The sequence below is a fragment of the Mytilus edulis genome, chromosome 3, assembly GCF_963676685.1.
Source record: "Mytilus edulis chromosome 3, xbMytEdul2.2, whole genome shotgun sequence".
Lineage (NCBI taxonomy): Eukaryota > Metazoa > Mollusca > Bivalvia > Mytilida > Mytilidae > Mytilus > Mytilus edulis.
The window spans coordinates 11,921,381-11,943,823 of NC_092346.1; the positions used below are offsets into that span (position 1 = coordinate 11,921,381).

Genomic DNA, 22,443 nt, shown 5'->3' on the forward strand with positions numbered 1-22,443 from the left:
AAGACAGCGAAAATTTCTCGCATCCGGGAGGTGAGCTTTAGCTGGCCCTTGAACAAAAATGTTTACTAGTTCATTGAAAATGGACGTCACACTAAACTCCAAGAAACATACATATGAACAAAAATTTTAAAAGTATAAAAGTGTTCTATGAAATTGTCTCATAGGAAGTGGATTCAGAAGGTTTTATTGTCACAATTCTAAAATAATGGTCAAAGTCCTATAACTCCAATAACCAGATGCTCCACAGGGCGCAGCTTTATACGACCGCAGAGGTTGAACCCTGAACGGTTGGGGCAAGTATGGACACAACATTCAAGCTGGATTCAGCTCTAAATTTGGATTGTAATTAAATAGTTGACACAGTATAGGTTTCTGACACAGAATGAATGTGGTCTAATGAACTTCAAATAAATTTTTTTGCCTTTGAGCAATTCACTATGCTGTTGAATATTAATCCTCTCAAAAAAATGTTTGAAGAAATTTTCTTTTTATTTATGAAATCTGAAATGAGAAAAATTTAACCCCCCCCCCCCCCACTCCCATTTGTTTTCACATCCCCCTAATAAAGTGCTTGTTATCACTGAATGGTAAAGATTGTTTTAATTAATCAGTTGGTAGAAAAAGTGAATATACATTGTATATTGTATAAAACAATGATTTAAGTTGATTTAACTACTATTCTGGACAAAGAAAGATAACTCCAATTGAAATATTAATTATATATATTGTATAAAACAAAGATTTAAGTTGATTCAACTACTATTCTGGACAAAGAAAGATAACTCCAATTGAAATTGCAATTAGATATTTCTTGCTATTGCGCAATACTGAGTAATTGAAAATATTTGCTATTGCACAATACTGTGCAATTGAAGATTTCTTGCTATTGCGCAATACTGTGCAATTGAAAATTTCTTGCTATTGCACAATACTGTGCAATTGAAGATTTCTTGCTTTTGCTGAATACTGTGCAATTGAAAATTTCTTGCTATTGCACAATACTTAATATATTAATTTTGGATCCTGATTTGAACCAACTTGGAAACTGGGCCCATAATCAAAAATCTAAGTACATGTTTAGATTCAGCATATCAAAAAAGCCCAAGAATTCAATTTTTGTTAAAATCAAACTTAGTTTAATTTTGGACCCTTTGGATTTTAATGTAGACCAATTTGATAACGGGACCAAAAATTAAGAATCTACATACACAGTTAGATTTGGCATATCAAAGAACCCCAATTATTCAATTTTTGATGAAATCAAACAAAGTTTAATTTTGGACCCCAATTTGGACCAACTTGAAAACTGGGCCAATAATAAAAAATCTGAGTACATTTTTAGATTCAGCATATCAAAGAACCCCAAGGATTCAATTTTTGTTAAAATCAAACTAAGTTTAATTTTGGACCCTTTGGACCTTAATGTAGACCAATTTGAAAACGGGACCAAAAATTAAGAATCTACATACACAGTTAGATTCGGCATATCAAAGAACCCCAATTATTCAATTTTTGATGAAATCAAACAAAGTTCAATTTAGGACCCTTTGGGCCCCTTATTCCTAAACTGTTGGGACCAAAACTCCCAAAATCAAACCCAACCTTCCTTTTATGGTCATAAACCTTGTGTTTAAATTTCATAGATTTCTATTTACTTATAGTAAAGTTATTGTGCAAAAACCAAGAATAATGCTTATATTTAGGCCCTTTTTTGGCCCCTAATTCCTAAACTATAGGAACCAAAACTCCCAAAATCAATCCCAACCTTCCTTTTGTGGTCATAAACCTTGTGTCAAAATTTCATAGATTTCTATTCACTTAAACTAAAGTTATAGTGCGAAAACCAAGAAAATGCTTATTTGGGCCCTTTTTGGCCCCCAATTCCTAAAATGTTGGGACCAAAATTCCCAAAATCAATCCCAACTTTCCTTTTGTGGTCATAAACCTTGTGTTAAAATTTCATTGATTTCTATTCACTTTTACTAAAGTTAGAGTGCGAAAACTAAAAGTATTCGGACGACGACGACGACAACGCCAACAACGCCAACGTGATAGCAATATACGACGAAAAATTTAAATTTTTGCGGTCGTATAAAAATTGTGGTACATATGGTCAACTATTTTTGAATGAAAACTATGAAACCGAGTATAGATGGGATGATGATGGACTACTGCTTCATGTCCAGTACCAAATGCATATTCAAGAGGATTATAATAACATGGTAATATAATTTGATTATTAACCCGGCTTAGTATTAGACCATCCTTCATCTAGTTTTTATGATGCTTGAATTTAAATGGAGCAAGGTTGGATGTGTCTACAGTAAAATAAAATAACTTGATTTCCTGCTAAAGTCTTGGTCTACTTAATTTTAGCATATTTGATTGTCTTAAAACACATAAAAAGGATAACTGGAATATACAAAAATATTGGAACAAACAACTGACAATACAAATCAGCAACAACTGAAAAAAAAAAAAAATTACAAACAAGAACAAACAATACCCAATAAACATCAACAAGGAATAGTTGTATAAATAATTTTCTTATATTTTATTATAAATTTTAACAATTAGTTCTTTAATTGTTGTCAGGGAATTAGTCAAAGGTTGTAAAATATTTACAGGGAAATCATATATTATTTGATTGCTTATGTTTATTTTCGTTCACCATTTAAGATCACTGTTTTATGAAGGTTAATTGAGGATTCAACTTTCATTCTTGGTACATTGATAAAATCTTAAAAAATTACATATTTTCCGTTAGTATAGTTAGTATATCATATCGTATGACCAGATATCTTGGTGGTAGCTATAATCATTTATAAGATAAACAGGATATCTAATGTTGCTGTACTGAGAAAAAGTACTTACATAATCATGTGATATAAAATTTCCTTGTGTGTAGTGTGAATAAAATTAAAGTTAAAATTAATGTTTAAAAACTTAAGGTCCACATAATGGCGCTATCAAAATCTCTTCAGAGTGGACAAGCTCCATTGGCCTGTCAGATGTGTGAGGAATCTAATGAGATTAAGTGGAAATGTTTACTTTGTGACTTTCTCTTGTGTACAAAATGTCAAACACTTCATAAAAAAGTGAAATCTACCGACCAGCATACCATAATAGACATTAAGGACATTGCTTCTCATCAGTATCAAAGCAAGGATAAAATAGATTTTAATAACATTCCTTGTGGAATTCATGTAGGTCAAAACTGTTTCTTATATTGTCAATCTTGTGAAGCAGTTGTCTGCCCTTTGTGTATAACAAAACTTCATAACAAGCACAATATGATTGAATTAGCAAAAGGATATGAACTTACCATAAAAACTGTAAAAATGTTCAATTCTGAGATTGACCAAAAGTTAGTACAAAATGGGAAGGTGTTATCTGAAATTGGAATTTTCAAATCTTCCGAAGATTCAAAATATGAATTAGAAAAGCAGAAAATTCTGAGCCGAGAAAAACATATGAAGAATGAAGTTGAAAAGCATACCAATAAACTTTTAAAAGAACTTGATCAGAGAAAGGAAATTCTAATGAAATCAGTGAATGATGCAGAAAATAGATCAGAGAATATTAACCAAGATTTAGACTTCAGAAAGAAGAATTTAAGCCATGCTTTAAATTCCAATAATGCTAATAAAATTTTCAGTATATATTCAGAAGAGAAAACTTCAAGAAATCAAAGGGTTGAACAGGTCAAAACTACATTTAAAATGTTACCAAAATTTGTACCAGGAAAACAAGTAGTAGAAGATTTTTATCTTGGATCATTAGTTGAAACTGATGAGAACAAAAAACAATTTGAATTTGAAGTGATAAAACAATACAAAACAACACTTCCACTTGTTAACAATTTAGTCTGTTGTGGCGATGCACAAATGTGGATTAATTATTTTTACAGTCATAAATTACAAAAATTTAAACTGACAAATGAGTCTTTGCAAAAGATGCATACTTTTAAAATAGATGTTTTTTACATGGCATTACTACCATCTGGTGATCTTCTCCTTTCTACTAAGGAATCAAACCTTAAAACAATTTCCTGTAGCAGCAGTAAAGTAGAACCAACAAAGTACAGTGTAACTCCTTTGATAACCCTTGCTGTTCATGTAACAAGTGATCATAAAATCTTAGTGGGTGCAAGAGAGAACCAAACAAATCCATACCATGTAAGTGGTACCAGACAAGTTATCATGATGAATATGGATGGAACAATAGAAAAAGTCTACCACACCGACAACAAAGGGAAACCTATCTTTACCAATCCTTATGGAATAACTACAGACAGTGACAATAACATTTATGTCATTGATCTTCTCAATCAAAACTTTGGTAGGATAGTGGCATTAGATAAAACTAATGAAGTGAGATGGATATATAGTGGTCATCCAGATATCAACAAGGAACAAACATTCAAACCTAGAGATTTAGTGTCTACAAAATCAGACAATATTATAGTTACAGATCAGGATAATCACACGATTCATATCCTTAACACTTCAGGACAGTGTATTCATTACATGAACACTAAGGATCAGTTAGGTATTGTGTTACCATACTCTGTTGACATTGATAATACAGGAACACTGTACATAGGCTGTAATACATATAAAGGTGAACCCGAGGAGGCCAAAATATATACTGTTCAAGTTTCTGGATTCTGATTTTGATTACTTCCCTAGTCTGTATTAAGATCATCATTCTATTCATGTATTTACAAAATTAAACTTGTTCATATTTCATAAAGTATTGTGTGATTTTTTTTACAACCACCATTGAACAACTAAAAAAAACGGGGAATGTTTCCATGGGATTAAAATTAAGAAATTTTTCTATTTATATAGGAGCATAACTCTAGAACAATTAAAGTGATGCAACCAAAATTCAAACTTGATCTGTGTTTTGTGGTAATAATGATTGTGTATAAAAGAGGGATGAAAGATACCAGAGGGACAGTCAAACTCAAAGATCGAAAATAAACTGACAACGCAATGGCTAAAAATGAATCAGACAAACAGACAAACAATAGTACACATGACACAACATAGAAAACTAAAGAATAAGCAACACGAAATCCATGTATAAGTCTCATAAAATTTGGTTGAGGCAAACTGAAGTAAGAAAACAGAAACAAAAACAAATCAGCAATTTTTAACTTGACAGATCTTTGACAGGCTTTTTTTAAAATTCAAATTGTCAGTATTCCTATGGGAAGGAACTGTTAGCCTCTCCTTGCTGACCTCTTTTTATTTTAATGTGAATCCCAGTTCCTGCAGACACTTGTCAAAAACAAGAAGATCAAAGAAGACAGATCATTCAATTTTACATTCAGATATATTGATGATGTTTCTACCATTAACAATCCTAACTCTTCTGATTGGGTTCAATTAATAGATCCTCAAGAACTAGAAATTAAAGAAACAACAGACACTGCTTCCTCTGACTCATTTTATGACTTATACCTGGAATTTGACATAAGCGGTCATTTGAGTACCAGAATCTATGACAAATGAGATGATTTTAATTTAGAAATTTTCATTCCCCCCAGTCCTTAAAAGCAAATTACCAACTTCATCTACATATGGAATATACAATTTCTAAGTTATGAACTTTCCATTTCTATGTAGCAACATTCCTGTAGCACCCGAGGCATATGAAGCACAGGGGCGTAGCTACCCAAGGCTCGACTAGGCACGTGCCTATACATAAGTTTGCCGATCATACCCCCTTTGGAAAAAAAAATTTAAAAAATTAAATTGTCTTTGTGTGTTAGGTTCTTAGATAAGAAAAACGATATCATCAGCATACGAGAAGAATTCATCGGTTTTAAATATGCCAAAAGTGTAAAAGGTGTTGCCATTTCTAATACGATCGTGGAGTTTCTTGAATATGTAAACCTTGATATAAGGAATCTCCGTGCTCAGTGTTATGAAGGCGCCGCGAAAATGTCCGGCAAATATATAGTGGTGTGCAGGCAAAAATACTAGAGCAATCATCAGAAGCTTCCTACATCCACTGCAAGGCACACCAACTAAAGTTTGCACTCGTTCATAGTAGTAAGGAACTTTGTGTTAGAAACATGATGTAGACTGTACAGGAAATTGCATTCAAATTTGATAATTCGGCTAAAAGCTTGACTGCTTTCACTGAAGAACTGTCAGAAAATTAAAACGTTCAAGAACAACTAGAACGTCGAACAAAGTTGAGATCACTGTGTGAAACTCGTCGGTCAAGCTGGGCAGATTCGCTGTATACATTTCGAAAAGCATTTGAAGTTGTTGTCTCTGCCCTCAATTCACGTAAAACGACAACGATGACAAAGCAGCACAGAGTATGAATGCGATACTTTGATTTGAATTTATCATAAGTCTTGTTGTTGTAGAACACATATTAAGCTCAACAGTCGCCTTGACAAATGACTTACAGAAAACCGATATTGATTTGATTGAATCTTTGACAGAGGCTAAAATTGTAATTCATTGGCAACTAGTGAAATTTCCTTCAGCGCGATGAGACGCGTCAAATCCTACCTGAGATCGACAATGGGAGACGAGCGACTTTCAAATCTATCTCTTCTTCATATACACCGACACCTCAATGTTGATGTTGATGGAGTATAACTGATTTTATCGGCAGAAAAAACCGTCGACTTGACTTTGAGTAAATGTATCATTGCCTTTGTGTATGAAACTGGATCTGAAAGTTATCAGTCATAAAAGTTCAGAAATATAAGATTTGTTTAACCAATTTTTGCCCAAATTTGAGTTAAAAGATTCGTTCAAAAAAGTTGAAAATCTTCTCCTTTGACCCTCTGTGGGCCTTATTCTTAAACTAGTCTGATCTACACTGGGCATATTGTAATAATTTTTTTTTGATTGTACACTACTACGTTAATTCAAGTGTTAATGTAAAATTATTCATAATTCTTCGAACTTTTCTTCATGAATATTATCATGATAAAAACCAGTAAATATGATATTTTTGTACACAAAATTATGCACCAAAAATGCTGAAAACCGTTTTTCACCTTAAGTGGCACCCAGACCCCTTGCCGATTTGTGCCTACAGTTGAGTTGATACCTAGCTACACCCCTGAAGCATGACTCCCAGTTGATACAATATTACAAAGCTTGCATTTCCTTTATTGAGAGTTACTGTTTATTAAACAGGATCTGCTTATCTTTCTTGAACATCTGAGATCAATACCAGATGTTGGTGGGGTTAGTGTTGCTCAGTCTTTAGTTTGCCATGTTATATTTTGTAGACTGTAAAAAACATCTGTTAGTGATTTTTAGTGTTTTGTGATGGCATCTGTCTCCAACTTAAAGTGTTTGGATATTCCTTTTGTATCTTCACCATCTTTTGTATAAAATATATAGATAAGGAAGTTTTTTACAACTTTCAGCTTTTTTTGCTGTTCTTTATATGGCAGACACAATGAGGCCTTTAACATGGAGCAAAAACTCACTTAAATGGCTTCCTTCACCAATAAAAACTGACAACTAGGATATAGCCAATGGCGTTAACAGTTAAATACCAACAATCAATCCATCAAAGAACAGATGTTGCATAATCCACATAGATATATAGATTCTACTAATACATCAAGAATGATACAATAATTATTCACTCAGGACAGTTAAATTATTGTCAACAGTGGATAAATAATGATTGCACGAGATTGGTGGTGGAATCTATTTCTCTTATGATATTTAGATGATATGCAAGACATTTAAAGTCCTTTTATTAGAATTATCTGCAAAAAGATGTGTCTTTTAATATGACGTCATCCGGCAGGGTTGCCTTTTTAAGAGACTTTCCAATGGGATTTTCAGAGGAGACCAAGAATATTTGACGCCATAATTGAATTTTTACCAATGAAAAATTTTGACCTAATATTAATAACCACACATTGATTAAATAAAAATAACCAATGGATCAGGAAAAGGATCAATCAGATAAGAATTAGAGAAAATTTATAGACCATCAAGGGCAGGGATGATTCCACTATATAGTTTAGGGCCGCTAAGCAGAAATGTTCCGATTACTGAATAGGCAACTATAATTTTTCATAGTTTATCGTCACAACGTTTTAAAATCCTGATAAGAATGCTGTTTATGATCGCATTTTATTAACAAAGATTCAATTATGTCAACATGTGTTAAACAATTTTAGCAGCCGGATTCAATTGATTAAAATGTTATGGAAGTAGTTGATATCATAGAAGCAGATAGCCAAGCTGGTTGATATAGATGCTTTTTGTCGAAATAGGTGCCAAAGCAGACATTGGCAGAGAGCAAATTAAAAAATTTTGATATAAAGTTAAATTGATGAATAAATTTTAATGGCTGTTGATCTCGTAAAAGCAGATCACCCAGCAGAGCTGGTTATATAATATGATGAAAACTTGTTTTTAAATTATTTTTTTTTTTATATTATGCTCTATTTCCTCATATATAAGTTAAAAATAAATATTGATGAAAGACTATTCATGAAATACCATTTCATCATTATTGAACTTTTTCAAAAGTTCTGAAGATGATCCAATTATTTTAAAGTACACTGGTTCAATGCTTTAAATATCTTATCAATTTAGTATATTAGCTTTTGTAATTGTTTTTTAGATATCAACAATTGGCCAGTTCAATTTGAAATCCATTTGAATCTAGGTAAATTTACAAAGATGACATGTTGTTGAAAAAATACACAATGGATGATTATTTTCAGTGGTTTATGTTAGCTGATATAGATGTTTTTGTTATAGGCCTAGGTTACCAGAGCTAAGATGATAGTGCATCATGTACAATGATAATCATTTAACAACTTCCCTGGTTTTAATCCAATAACTGTCAAGTGATCTGGTAATCATATATATCAAAATCAGTAGCCAATCCTAAATGATCCAAAATGTTACAACTTATTACCTGTACAGGTGAAACTTAATATACATTTTTCCTTTTTTACAGGAAAATAACGTTATTTCGTCTTAGATTTTATGCATAAAAAATCCCCAATTGGGATAAAATTCTGAATTTGATGTTCAAGGGACCATTTTAAAACACATGGAATCATCCCTGAAGGGGGACATCAAGATATAAATACGAGTTAACTTAGTAGGATAATATGTAATTATAGGGCAAATAATTTGGGGACTTCAATTCCTTTTTAATTAACCATAAACAAGCTAGCTGAAAACAAGAACATGCACACACATAAGGGGATGACCAATTTGCCTATCTATGGTTTTTTGTTTGGAGGGGGCATGGATTTCTACATGTGAAATATCCAATATTCAGTATAAATTTTGAAAAATATTGACAAAATATCTGCAAACTAATTTTCATTTTATTTGACATATATTTTCTGGTTTCCTATTTCAGGGATTTTATGATAATGATTTTATAACTTTTGCCTCCACGTACAAGTCTCTATAGTCATTAAATCATGTTTATTTCCTTTAACAAACTTGAAGTAGATATAGATAACATTTGACAATTTTTTCTGGTTTCCTGATTTCAAATTGTTCAGAGATTTTATGATTAAATTTTATACAAACCATGTGTGTGATATTTTAAATAGACATTGTAGTTACTAGTAAAAGAGTGTCCCCCTTTCATGACTAATATTAAAAATTCCTAGTTTTTGATAATTTTTTTTAGCTAAAATCATACATATCCACTTTTATTATCTTTGTAGTAAAACAAATATGATATCATGGACACTATTATACTGAAGTTGCTCAATTCATTGATGTTAAATCATGTTCTGTATAGATTAACTGGGGTGTATATGACCATGAGTCATGGAGGCAGGGTATACATGCAGGGTTATTGTTATACCTTTTCCAATAATTTATGTCTTATATCACACAAGGATATGTAACTTGCTGAACTGGATACACTGCTATAAGTATTACGTTAAAAATAAAATGACAAAGTGAGTGATGGAGCAAGAGTGAACATACTGAAATGTTTAGCAAGCTTTACATATCACTATTGAACTTATGTTGTAATATAACGTTGTACAACAAGTATACTGTGAACTCATTATTTTTTTGTTGGATAACAATTTTTGTGGGTTTCATGGGAACAGGTAGATGCATAACATATTTTCAATAGGCTTTATATACAGAGATTGGCAAAACCACGAAATCAAATATCCACAAATATGCAAGTTTTCAGCAATCCACGAAAATAAATAAATCCACATTAACATAAACTAAACAGTATCACAGTATCATCAATGTAAATGAGGTCAAGGTCAGATGAATCCTACCACACAGACATGTGCAACTTACAATCCTACCATACACCAAATACTATACCAGGAAACATCTACACCCTGCAATCATTCCATAAATACCAAATATAGTTGACATATTGCTTATAGTATCTAAGAAACAGACACAACCCTTAAAACTTAACATTGATCAATGAAACATGAAAATGAGATCAAGGTCATATGACAGATTTACATGTACACCTTACAATCATTTCATACACTAAATATAGTTTACCTATTGCTTAGAGTATGATACTATCTGAGATTCATACCAGTATTTGTCCTTATTTATAAATATATTTTTTTCCATTGATAAAATTGAGAATGGAAATGGGGAACGTGTCAAAGAGACAACAACCCAACCATAGAGCAGACAACAGCAGAAGGCCACCAATAGGTCTTCAATGCAGCGAAAAATTCCCGCACCCAGAGGCGTCCTTCAGCTTTCCCCTAAACAAATACATATACTAGTTCATTGATAATGAACACCATACCAAACTCCAAATTGTACACAAAAAACTAAAATTAAAAATATTACAAGACTAACAAAGGCCAGAGGCTCCTGACTTGGAACAGGCGCAAAAATGTGGCAGGGTTAAACTTGTTTATGAGATCTCAACCCTCCCCCTGATGTTTATTTTACTACATCAGTTAGATTTCTGGTTTTAAATGCTAATTTCAAAGAATATTAATAGTAATTTTTAATGCTGATAACCTCAAAGTCATTTTCAAATATTGTTGGAACAAGATCTAATAAGAATTTATTTGAAAAGCAATCTCTTACAAAACGTTTTTTAAAAAGACACCATTTTTACACAGACAAACAACTACAAACAAAAGTGGACAGACAAACTATATATATATTGACCATCATGTATTATTTGTGAAGTTGATACAGAATATTTATCAACACGGTATTTTGATCTTCCGATAAACTTGTCTAGAAAAAGGATAAGAAGATCTTTGACATAACCCTGGTTCATAAACTTTCTGCTCAGACACAGTTGACATTTTATAAAGTCTGATTATCAGTTGCAAGCTCTTTTAAAAATACTGTATGAGTTTTATAAAGATTTAGTTAACTTTGTAGGAAAATAGAACAACAATTTTGGGGACTGAAATTCCTTTCAATAAAGAAGGTGACTGAAAACAAGAACATGCACACATTTGGTTATATACACTTTTAATTGCTAGGGAACAGATTTCATGATACATTTGTTTTATTATTTTTAGATCAAAGTAATTTCTGGTCATGAAATTATGTTAGTTTCATTAAACAAACCCATTTGTGATCTGTCAAATAGATAACATTTGACAAATTTTCTGGTTTCCTGATTTAAGATATGTTATGATAAAAAATCTATGTTTTTTCCTCATAATAATAATTTCTGGTTTCGTTATAAAATTTTGTTTGTGATGTTTTAAATATTTTTCCATATGATAAATTTTGTGGTTTCCTGTTTCAAATATTGTTGAAACAAGATCTAATTAGAATAAAATTGAACCAGGTGCTCCGCAGGGCGCAGCTTTATACGACCGCAGATGTCGAACCCTGAACAGTTGGGGCAAGTATGGACAAAACATTCAAGCGTGATACAGCTCTGAATTTGGATTGTGATCAAATTTTTGACAATACATGGTTTTTTTTTACACAAAACAAATGTCAAGATTTTACAAATCAATTAAAGATTTCTTCGTCAAACTTTTTAAATCTAAAATTAAATAGTTGACACAGCATAGGTTTCTGACACAGAATGAATGTGGTCTAATGAACTTAAAAGTTTTTTTTTGCCTTTGAGCAATTCACTATGCTGTTGAATATTAATCCTCTCAAAAAAATGTTTGAAGAAATTTTCTTTTTATTTATGAAATCTGAAATGAGAAAAATTTAACCCCCCCCTTTTTTTTCACATCCCCGTTTCCCATTTTCCAAAACTGATATCAATTTAAATTTCTAATGGAGTTTGCAACAATAACTACTCTTTTAAATACATCATAAAATATTAAAATGTAAAATAAAGTGTTTGTTATCACTGAATGGTAAAGATTGGTTGGTAGTAAAAGTGAATATACATTGTTTATTGTATAAAACAATAAAAAAAACTTCATCAGAAACATTTTATATTGGCAAATTTCCAATGAAGTTATTTACATAAAGTTATTGGCAAATAAAAATAGAAAATGACATATAGTCATTTACATAAAGTTATTGGCAAATAAAAATAGAAAATGACATCATAGTCATGTTTGGCAAATTTCCAACATATATTATCAACTACTATTCTATACAAAGAAAGATAACTCCAATTGAAAATTAATTGCTATTGCACAATATTGTGCAATTAGATATTTCTTGCTATTGTGCAATACTGTGCAATTGAAAATTTCTTGCTATTGCACAATACTTGATATGAAATCCTGATTTGGACCAACTTGAAAACTGGGCCCATAATCAAAAATCAAAGTACATATTTAGATAAAGCATATCAAATAAGCCCAAGAATTTAATTTTTGTTAAAATCAAACTTAGTTTAATTTTGGACCCTTTGGACCTTAATGTAGACCAATTTGAAAACTGGACCAAAAATTAAGAATCTACATACACAGTTAGATTTGGCATATCAAAGAACCCATTTATTCAATTTTTGATGAAATCAAACAAAGTTTAATTTTGGACCCCCATTTGGACCAACTTGAAAACTAGGCTAATAATTAAAAATCTAAGTACATTTTTAAATTCAGCATATCAAAGAACCCCAAAGATTCAATTTTTGTTAAAATCAAACTAAGTTTAATTTTGGACCCTTTGGACCTTAATGTAGACCAATTTGAAAACGGGACCAAAAATTAAGAATCTACATATATAGTTAGATTCGGCATATCAAAGAACCCCAATTATTCAATTTTTGATGAAATCACACAAAGTTCAATTTTGGACCCTTTGGGCCCCTTATTCCTAAACTGTTAGGACCAAAACTCCCAAAATCAAACCCAACCTTCCTTTTATGGTCATAAACCTTGTGTTTAAATTTCATAGATTTCTATTTACTTATACTAAAGTTATTGTGCGAAAACCAAGAATAATGCTTATTTGGGCCCTTTTTTGGCCCCTAATTCATAAACTGTTGTGACCTCAACTCCAAAAATCAATCCCAACCTTCCTTTTGTGGTCATAAACCTTGTGTTAAAATTTCATTGATTTCTATTTACTTATACTAAAGTTAATGTGCGAAAACCAAGAATAATGCTTATTTGGGCCCTTTTTTGGCCCTTAATTCCTAAACTGTTGGAACCAAAACTCCCAAAAACAATCCCAACCTTCCTTTTGTGGTCATAAACCTTGTGTCAAAATTTCATAGATTTCTATTCACTTAAACTAAAGTTATAGTGCGAAAACCAAGAAAATGCTTATTTGGGCCCTTTTTGGCCCCTAATTCCTAAAATGTTGGGACCAAAACTCCCAAAATCAATCCCAACCTTCCTTTTGTGGTCATAAACCTTGTGTTAAAATTTCATTGATTTCTATTCACTTTTACTAAAGTTAGAGTGCGAAAACTAAAAGTATTCGGACGACGACGACGCCAACGACGACGACGCCAACGTGATAGCAATATACGACCAAAAAATTAAAATTTTTGCGGTCGTATAAAAACAATCTTTTAAAAATGTTTAAAAAAAATCCATTTATACACAAACAACTACAAACAAAAGTAGACAGACAAACTACATATATTGACAGAAACAGCTTTATGAACCATGAGAGTTAAAAATGAAGGTATACCTTTAAGTTTAAAAAAATAAATAACTGTATAAATTGTTCCATTATAGTGAAAAACAGTTTATCTTTAGCTGCTTTAAATTAAACACTTTCTGTTGTTCTCAATCAAACACATCTATGGAAACAATAAAGAATCAAACATAATTTGTTAAGTTATTTATCCTGCAACAATGATTTCATTATCCTGAAATCAACCAGGACTGTCCAAGAAAAGAAATCATTTTTTTCATAAGAAACTTTTTTCTCAATTTTCAAGGATGAAAAGGGGGATGCATACTATGCATGGGTGCGTTTTATACATACCATAAGATGGACGACCAATACAGATGTATTATGTTAAACCATTACATTACCTAATCTGAAGACCACTGTAACATTCTATTTCAGTGTAGCTGCATTTTATTTGCATGTAAGGCCAATGCATTAAGATGATTGGCTTTAAGACATAGGCTTTTACTTCAATTTCCATGTAGCTACATGCTACTTATATGAGAGGCCAATGCATGTTAAGGGGGTTGGTAGTAAGACGTAGTCTTACACTTCAATTTACAAGTAGCTGCATGCTACTTGTATGAGAGGCCAGCATTTGTTCAGGGAGTTGGCTGTAAGACATAGTCTTGTTCTTCTTTCTTAATGTAGCTGCATGCTACTTGAATGAGTGGACACTGCATGTTCAGGGGGTTGGTTATAAGACATAGGCTTTTACTTCAATTTCAATGTAGCTGCATGCTACTTGCACGAGAGGCCAATTTATGTTCAGGGATTGGTTGTAAGACATGGTCTTGTAATTCAATTTCCATGTATCTGCATGCTACCTACATGACAGGCCACTGCATAGTCAGGGGGTTATTTGTAAGACATACTGTGGATTCAATCTTTTTCGTGAGAACCAATTTTCGTGGATAACAGAAACCTTGCATTTTCGTGGATATGTGATTTCTTGGCTCTGCCAAAGTCTGGATACAACTTTATAGAAACTTGAATTTCATTTAAAATTTAAATTTCTTGGTTCACCTATTCCCATGAAACCCACAAAATTGGTATCCAACGAATAATAAAGAATCCACAGTAGTCGTTTACTTCAACTTCCATGTAGCTGCATGTGAATCTATAAAATATTCAAAAAGTACTTACATGACAGGCTAATGCATGCTCACTCATCTGTGACAGTATCATGGTTGAGAGATCAGAGGTCTGCTGTAAAAGAAGGTCAGTCCCTACAATCTGGACTAGGTTACTTAACATCCCATATTTTCCTTTGCTTGACCAGCTGACATGGAAGATGAGTTTCTTTGTCAGATTCTGCAGGAAAATGTCGGTACTTATGTCTGATGAGCTGGTCATGGTGTGGATTTTAAGAACATTCTCAAAGATTTCTCTGGCTATGATTCTTATGACCTATAAAATAAGTAAAGACCCTGACAAAAATAAAACAATGCTCTTTGGTCGGGTTGTCTCTGTGACACATTCCCCATTTCCATTATAAACAGAATGTGGCTGGGTTAAACATGGCAATGAAAATAATTATATCAATGAACATAAAATAATAGAAAGTGTTGATGAGCCAACATGATGCAACTACAGAGGTCAAACCATGAACAGTTGGGGCAAATTTGGACACAGTATTCGAGCTTGATACTGTCTGAATTTGGATAGTTATCAAACTTTTGACATAATATAGGATTCTTACACAAAATAGATGTGGTCAAAGATCTAAAACTAGAGGCTCTAAAGAGCCTGTGTCGCTCACCTTGGTATATGTGAATATTAAACAAAGGAAGCAGATGGATTCATGACAAAATTGTGTTTAGGTGATGGTGATGTGTTTGTACATCTTACTTTACTGAACATTCTTGCTCCTTACAATTATCTCTATCTATAATGATCTTGGCCCAGTAGTTTCAGTGGAAAATGTTAGTAAAAATTTACAAATTTTATGAAAATTGTTAAAAATTGACTATAAAGGACAATAACTCCTTAGGGGGTCAACTGACCATTTTTGTCATGTTTGACTTATCTTTAGGTCTTACTTTGCTGTACATTATTGCTGTTTACAGTTTATCTCTATCTATAATAATATTCAAGATAATAACAAAAAACGTCAAAATTTTCTTAAAATTACCAATTATGGGGCAGCAACCCAACAACCGGTTGTCGGATCCATCTGAAAATTTCAGGGCAGATAGATCTTGACATGATAAACAATTTCACTCCGTCAGATTTGCTCTAAATGCTTTGATTTTTGAGTTATAAGCCAAAAACTGCATTTTACCCCTATGTCCTATATTTAGCCATGGCAGCCATCTTGGTTGGATGGCCGGGTCACCGGACACATTTTTTAAACTACATACCCCAAAGATGATTGTGGCCAAGTTTGGATTAATTTAGCCCAGTAGTTTCAGAGGAGAAGATTTTTGTAAAAGATCACTAAGATTTACGAAAAATGGTTAAAAATTGACTATAAAGGGCAATAACTCCTTAAGGGGTCAACTGACCATTTCGGTCATGTTGACTTATTTGTACATCTAACTTTGCTGAACATTATTGCTGTTTACAGTTTATCTCTATCTATAATAATATTCAAGATAATAACCAAAAACAGCAAAATTTCCATAAAATTACCAATTCAGGGGCAGCAAGCCATCAACGGGTTGTCCGATTCATCTGAAAATTTCTGGGCAGATAGATCTTGACCTGATAAACAATTTTAATCCATGTCAGATTTGCTCTAAATGCTTTGATTTTTGAGTTATAAGCCAAAAACTGCATTTTACCCCTATGTCCTATATTTAGCCGTGGCAGCCATCTTGGTTGGATGGCCGGGTCACTGGACACATTTTTTGAACTACATACCCCAAAGATGATTGTGGCCAAGTTTGGATTAATTTAGCCCAGTAGTTTCAGAGGAGAAGATTTTTGTAAAAGATTACTAAGATTTACGAAAAATGGTTAAAAATTGACTATAAAGGGCAATAACTCCTTAAGGGGTCAACTGACCATTTCGGTCATGTTGACTTATTTGTAAATCTTACTTTGCTGAACATTATTGCTGTTTACAGTTTATCTCTATCTATAATAATATTCAAGATAATAACCAAAAACAGCAAAATTTCCATAAAATTACCAATTCAGGGGCAGCAACCCATCAACGGGTTGTCCGATTCATCTGAAAATTTCTGGGCAGATAGATCTTGACCTGATAAACAATTTTACCCCATGTCAGATTTGCTCTAAATGCTTTGGTTTTTGAGTTATAAGCCAAAAACTGCATTTTACCCCTATGTTCTATTTTTAGCCATGGCGGCCATCTTGGTTGGTTGGCGGGGTCACCGGACACATTTTTTAAACTAGATACCCCAATGATGATTGTGGCCAAGTTTGATTAAATTTGGCTTAGTAGTTTCAGAGGAGAAGATTTTTGTAAAAGTTAACGACGACGGATGCAGGACGACGACGGATGACGGACGCAGGACGACGGACGCCGGACGCAAAGTGATGGGAAAAGCTCACTTGGCCCTTCGGGCCAGGTGAGCTAAAAAACTATTGCACAATATTGTGCAATTGAAGATTTCTTCTTGTTTCAAAACATTAGAAATTTTTTGGGAATCCCCCCCCCCCCCAACTTTTTTTTACCCCCCTTCAAGGGAATTACCCCTAACTCAATCCCACCTTTCCTTTGTAGTATTAAACTTGTAGTACAATATACACTAAAACACAAATTATTGTCTGGAAACTAGGAAAATGCTTGTTTTTGGCCCCTATTTTTGGCCTTATTCCTGCATGTTTGAAGCAATTACCCTTAAACTCAATCCAAGCTTTCCCTTTGTGATATGGAACAATGTGGTAAAATGTCAGAGAGATTCATACACTAACACAAAAGTTATTGTCCTGAAACTGCAAAATTGCATGTTTTTGGTCCCTTATTCCTTATATAATTGGTTGGTACCATAAACACCAAAACCAAACCAAACCTTCCTTTTGTGGAATTAAACCTTCGTGCAAAATTTCACTGAGATCTATTCACTTAAACTAAAGTTATTGTTCAGAAACCAAATAAGTCTTTGTACGACAACGAAGCAGAATACATCAGCACCATAGCATTATACAAACCTAAAAAAATAATTCCCCAGATGTATAACCAGGTGCTCAACAGGGCGCAGCTTTATACTACCACATTGGCCAAACCCTGACCAGTTGCGGGCAAATTTGGTCACAATATTCAAGCTTGATACTGTTTAGATTTGGATTGTAATCAAATTTTTGACATAATATAGGTTTTTGCCACAAAATAAATGTGGTCAAAGATCTAACAAATCTATTGAACAATACTGTCAATTGAAGATTTCTTCTTGAAAATTTCAAATTTCAAATTTGAAAACTTTGAAAACTAGAGGCTCTAAAGAGCCTGTGTCGCTCACCTTGGTCTATGTGCATATTAAACAAAGGACACAAATGGATTCATGACAAAATTGTATTTTGGTGATGGTGATGTGTTTGAAGTTCTTACTTTACTGAACGATTTTGCTTCTTACAATTATATCTATAATGAACTTTGCCCATTAGTAACAGAGAACTATATTTGGTAAAAATTTACATATATTTACCAAATTAATGAAAATTGTTAAAAATTGACTATAAAGGGCAATAACTCCTTAAGGGGTCAATTGACCATTTAGGTCATGTTGACTTATTTGTAGATCTTACTTTGCTGAACATTATTGCTGTTTACAGTTTATCGCTATCTATAATAGTATTCAAGATAACCAAAAACGGCAAAATTTCTTTAAAAATTACCAATTGGAGGGCAGCAACCCAACAACCAGTTGTCCAATTCATCTGAAAAATTCAGGGCAGATATATATTGACTAGATTAACAATTTAACTTCTTGTCAGATTTGCTCTAGATGCTTTGAATTCATAGTTATAAGCCAAAAACTGCATTTTACCCCTATGTTCTATTTTTAGCCGTGGCGGCCATCTTGGTTGAATGGCCAGGTCATCGGACACATTTTTCAAACTAGATACCCCAAAGATGATTGTGGCCTAGTAGTTTCAGTGGAGATTTTGTAAAAGATTACTTAGATTTATGAAAAATGGTTAAAGATTGACTATAAAGGGCAATAACTCCTAAAGGGGTCAACTGACCATTTTGGTCATGTTGACTTATTTGTAGATCTTACTTTGCTGAACATTAATGCTGTTTACAATTTATCTCTATCTATAATAATATTCAAGATAATAACCAAAAACAGCAAAATTTCCTCAAAATTACCAATTCAGGGGCAGCAACCCAACAACCGATTGACCGATTCATCTGAAAATTTCAGGGCAGATAGATCTTGACCTGATAAACATTTTTATCCCATGTCAGATTTCCTCAAAATGCTTTGGTTTTTGAGTTATAAGCCAAAAACTGCATTTTACCCCTATGTTCTATTTTTAGCGGTGGCGGCCATCTTGGTTTGTTGACCAGGTCACGCCACACCTTTTTTAAACTAGATACCCCAAAGATGATTGTGGCCAAGTTTGGATTAATTTGGCCCAGTAGTTTCAGAGGAGAAGATTTTTGTAAAAGATTACTAAGATTTACGAAAAATGGTTAAAAATTGACTATAAAGGGCAATAACTCCTAAAGGGGTCAACTGACCATTTCGGTCATGTAGACTTATTTGTTAATCTTACTTTGCTTAACATTATTGCTGTTTACAGTTTATCTCTATCTATAATAATGTTCAAGATAATAACCAAGAACAGCAAAATTTCCTTAAAATTACCAATTCAGGGGCAGCAACCCAACATCAGGTTGTCCGGTTCATCTGAAAATTTCAGGGCAGATAGATCTTGACCCTATAAACAATTTTACCCCCATGTCAGATTTGCTCTAAATGCTTTAGTTTTTGAGTTATAAGCCAAAAACTGCATTTTACCCCTATGTTCTATTTTTAGCCGTGGTGGCCATCTTGGTTAGTTGGCCGGGTCACCGGACACATTTTTTAAACTAGATACCCCAATGATGATTGTGGCCAAGTTTGGTTTAATTTGGCCCAGTAGTTTCAGAGGAGAAGATTTTTCTAAAAGATAACTAAGATTTACGAAAAATGGTTAAAAATTGACTATAAAGGGCAATAACTCCTAAAGGGGTCAACTGACCATTTGGGTCAGGTTGACTTATTTGTAAATCTTACTTTGCTGAACATTATTGCTGTTTACAGTTTATCTCTATCTATAATAATATTCAAGATAATAACCAAAAACAGTAAAATTTCCTTAAAATTACCAATTCAGGGGCAGCAACCCAACAACGGGTTGTCCGTTTCATCTGAAAATTTCAGGGCAGATAGATCTTGACCTGATGAACAATTTTACCCCATGTCAGATTTGCTCTAAATGCTTTGGTTTTTGAGTTATAAGCCAAAAACTGCATTTTACCCCTATGTTCTATTTTTAGCCGTGGCGGCCATCTTGGTTGGTTGACCGGGTCACCAGACACATTTTTTAAACTAGATACCCCAATGATGATTGTGGCCAAGTTTGGTTAAATTTGGCCCCGTAGTTTCAGAGGAGAAGATTTTTGTAAAAGTTAACGACGCCAGACGACGGACGACAGACGACGGACGCCGGACGCCGGACGCCAAGTGCTGAGAAAAGCTCACTTGGCCCTTTGGGCCAGGTGAGCTAAAAAGGAATCCCTGAAAAAATTTATAACCCCCCTCCTACTTAATGAAACCCCCCTTAGAGCAATAACCTTTAAACTCAAGCCCACTCTTTCCTTTGTAGTATGGAACATTGTAGTACAATTTCAGAGAGATCCATACACTTAAACACAAGTTATTGTCTGGAAACTAGAAAAATGCTTCTTTTTGGCCCCTAATTCCAATATATTTTGGCCAATTAACCCAAATTAATCCCAGCCTCCCCTTTGTCATATTGAACATTGTGTTACAATTTCAGAGAGATCCATACAATTACACACAAGTAATTGTCTGGAAACTAGAAAAATGCTTGTTTTTGGCCCCTTTTTGGCCCTTAATTCCTTAACGTTGGCCCCATAACCCCTTAAATGAATCCAAACCTTCTACTTGTTGTTATAAACATTGTGGTACAATTTCAGAGCAATTGAAATACTTATACACAAGTTAATATCCTGAAACTAGAAAAATTCTTGTTTTGGGCCCCTTTGGGCCCCTAATTCAATCTCAACCTTCCTTTTGTGGTATTGAACCTTCTGAAAAAATTTCATAAAGATCTATTCACTTAAACTTAAGTTATTGTCCGAACACTAATGTGTCTTCGGACGACAAAGACGACGACAACATCATACCATAATATGATCCCAAAATTTTTTTTGCGGTCATATAAAAAGTGGTTAAAAGGAGTTGGATGGTACATAAATGAAATTCTCACAAGAATATATAGAGAGGGTAAAAAAGTAAAGCTAAGCCACCTGATGTGTAAATTATAATTTAATAAAGCTAGTACAAAAGATAACAATTCATTCATCTAATAGTTTCATAGCAACATTTTTTTATAAAAATCTTCAATTTACCAATAAGATGAATATACAAAATATATTTGACAAGGAGAGGGTTTTTTGGGTCTGCTAATTTTATATATACCTACATCAGTAGTGTCTTCCCAAACTGTCCAAACACATGACATGGTAGCCTCTATAATCTGACCTCCACCACATAGCAATGACCTCTGTTTATTTGAAACTACTTCAGATTTTAAACATGAACTGAAAGAAAAAACATAGCTTCACTAACTCTTGTTAATTCTGGAAATAATCTCAAACTAAATTTCTCAACATACCTTACCAAAATATATTTTCAATCAGTCTTACCCTAACTACAGGAATGCATATTTCAGAGTTTAGATCAAGCTGCATACATAAAATTGAAGATGTTTATCATTACTTTTTTAAGTGCAATTCCTTTATCTATACATACCAAGTTTTAGAAGTCCACATATTGTAGCACTTTACTGTTAACAATTTACTGATGGAATTTGGATATCTGAAAAAAAATCATAATAAATTATCCTCAAATTATGGGTTTTCTTGCTTTTAAGTATGCATTGCGACGTCACAATTTCCATTGAAAAAGCATGAATAGGTACAAATTTATAAGACATCAGAAAACATCTGATCTGACGATATGTAATAGTCTATAGAACTAGGCAACTATGTACATAAAGCGCAGATATATGTATAATGGAAAGAAAAGATACACTCAATCAATGCATAAAATAAAATCACTCAAATATCTAAAAGCCTAATAAGCCATAAAATAATTTTTTTAGAGCATACAACTCAAGAATTTGAAAATTGTTTACGACCTCCATTATATACTTGACCTGTTGATGACTTTTTATA

At 33.0% G+C, this 22,443-nt stretch overlaps 2 protein-coding genes across 2 annotated transcripts in view; one reads left to right on the forward strand and one right to left on the reverse strand.

The window, feature by feature from the left end:
* LOC139515817 (tRNA (32-2'-O)-methyltransferase regulator THADA-like) overlaps positions 1 to 22,443 on the reverse strand; it is a 218,702-nt gene that overhangs the window by 184,801 nt on the left and 11,458 nt on the right. The window contains exons 9-11 of the mRNA XM_071305528.1: positions 22,019 to 22,084; positions 21,690 to 21,807; positions 15,204 to 15,467 (exon numbers count right to left, since the gene is read on the reverse strand). Coding sequence (XP_071161629.1) covers positions 15,204 to 15,467; positions 21,690 to 21,807; positions 22,019 to 22,084 — 448 coding nt within the window. The remainder of the gene's footprint in view (positions 1 to 15,203; positions 15,468 to 21,689; positions 21,808 to 22,018; positions 22,085 to 22,443) is intronic.
* Positions 2,847 to 4,755, forward strand: LOC139515818 (uncharacterized). Its single transcript, XM_071305529.1, has one exon. The coding sequence runs from the start codon at positions 2,961 to 2,963 to the stop codon at positions 4,671 to 4,673; it is 1,713 nt and encodes a 570-aa protein (XP_071161630.1). The 5' UTR covers positions 2,847 to 2,960; the 3' UTR covers positions 4,674 to 4,755.

Bases quoted from the DNA above. Each gene is read 5' to 3' on its own strand.
- LOC139515818 (XM_071305529.1), top strand. From the start codon at position 2,961: ATGGCGCTATCAAAATCTCTTCAGAGTGGACAAGCTCCATTGGCCTGT.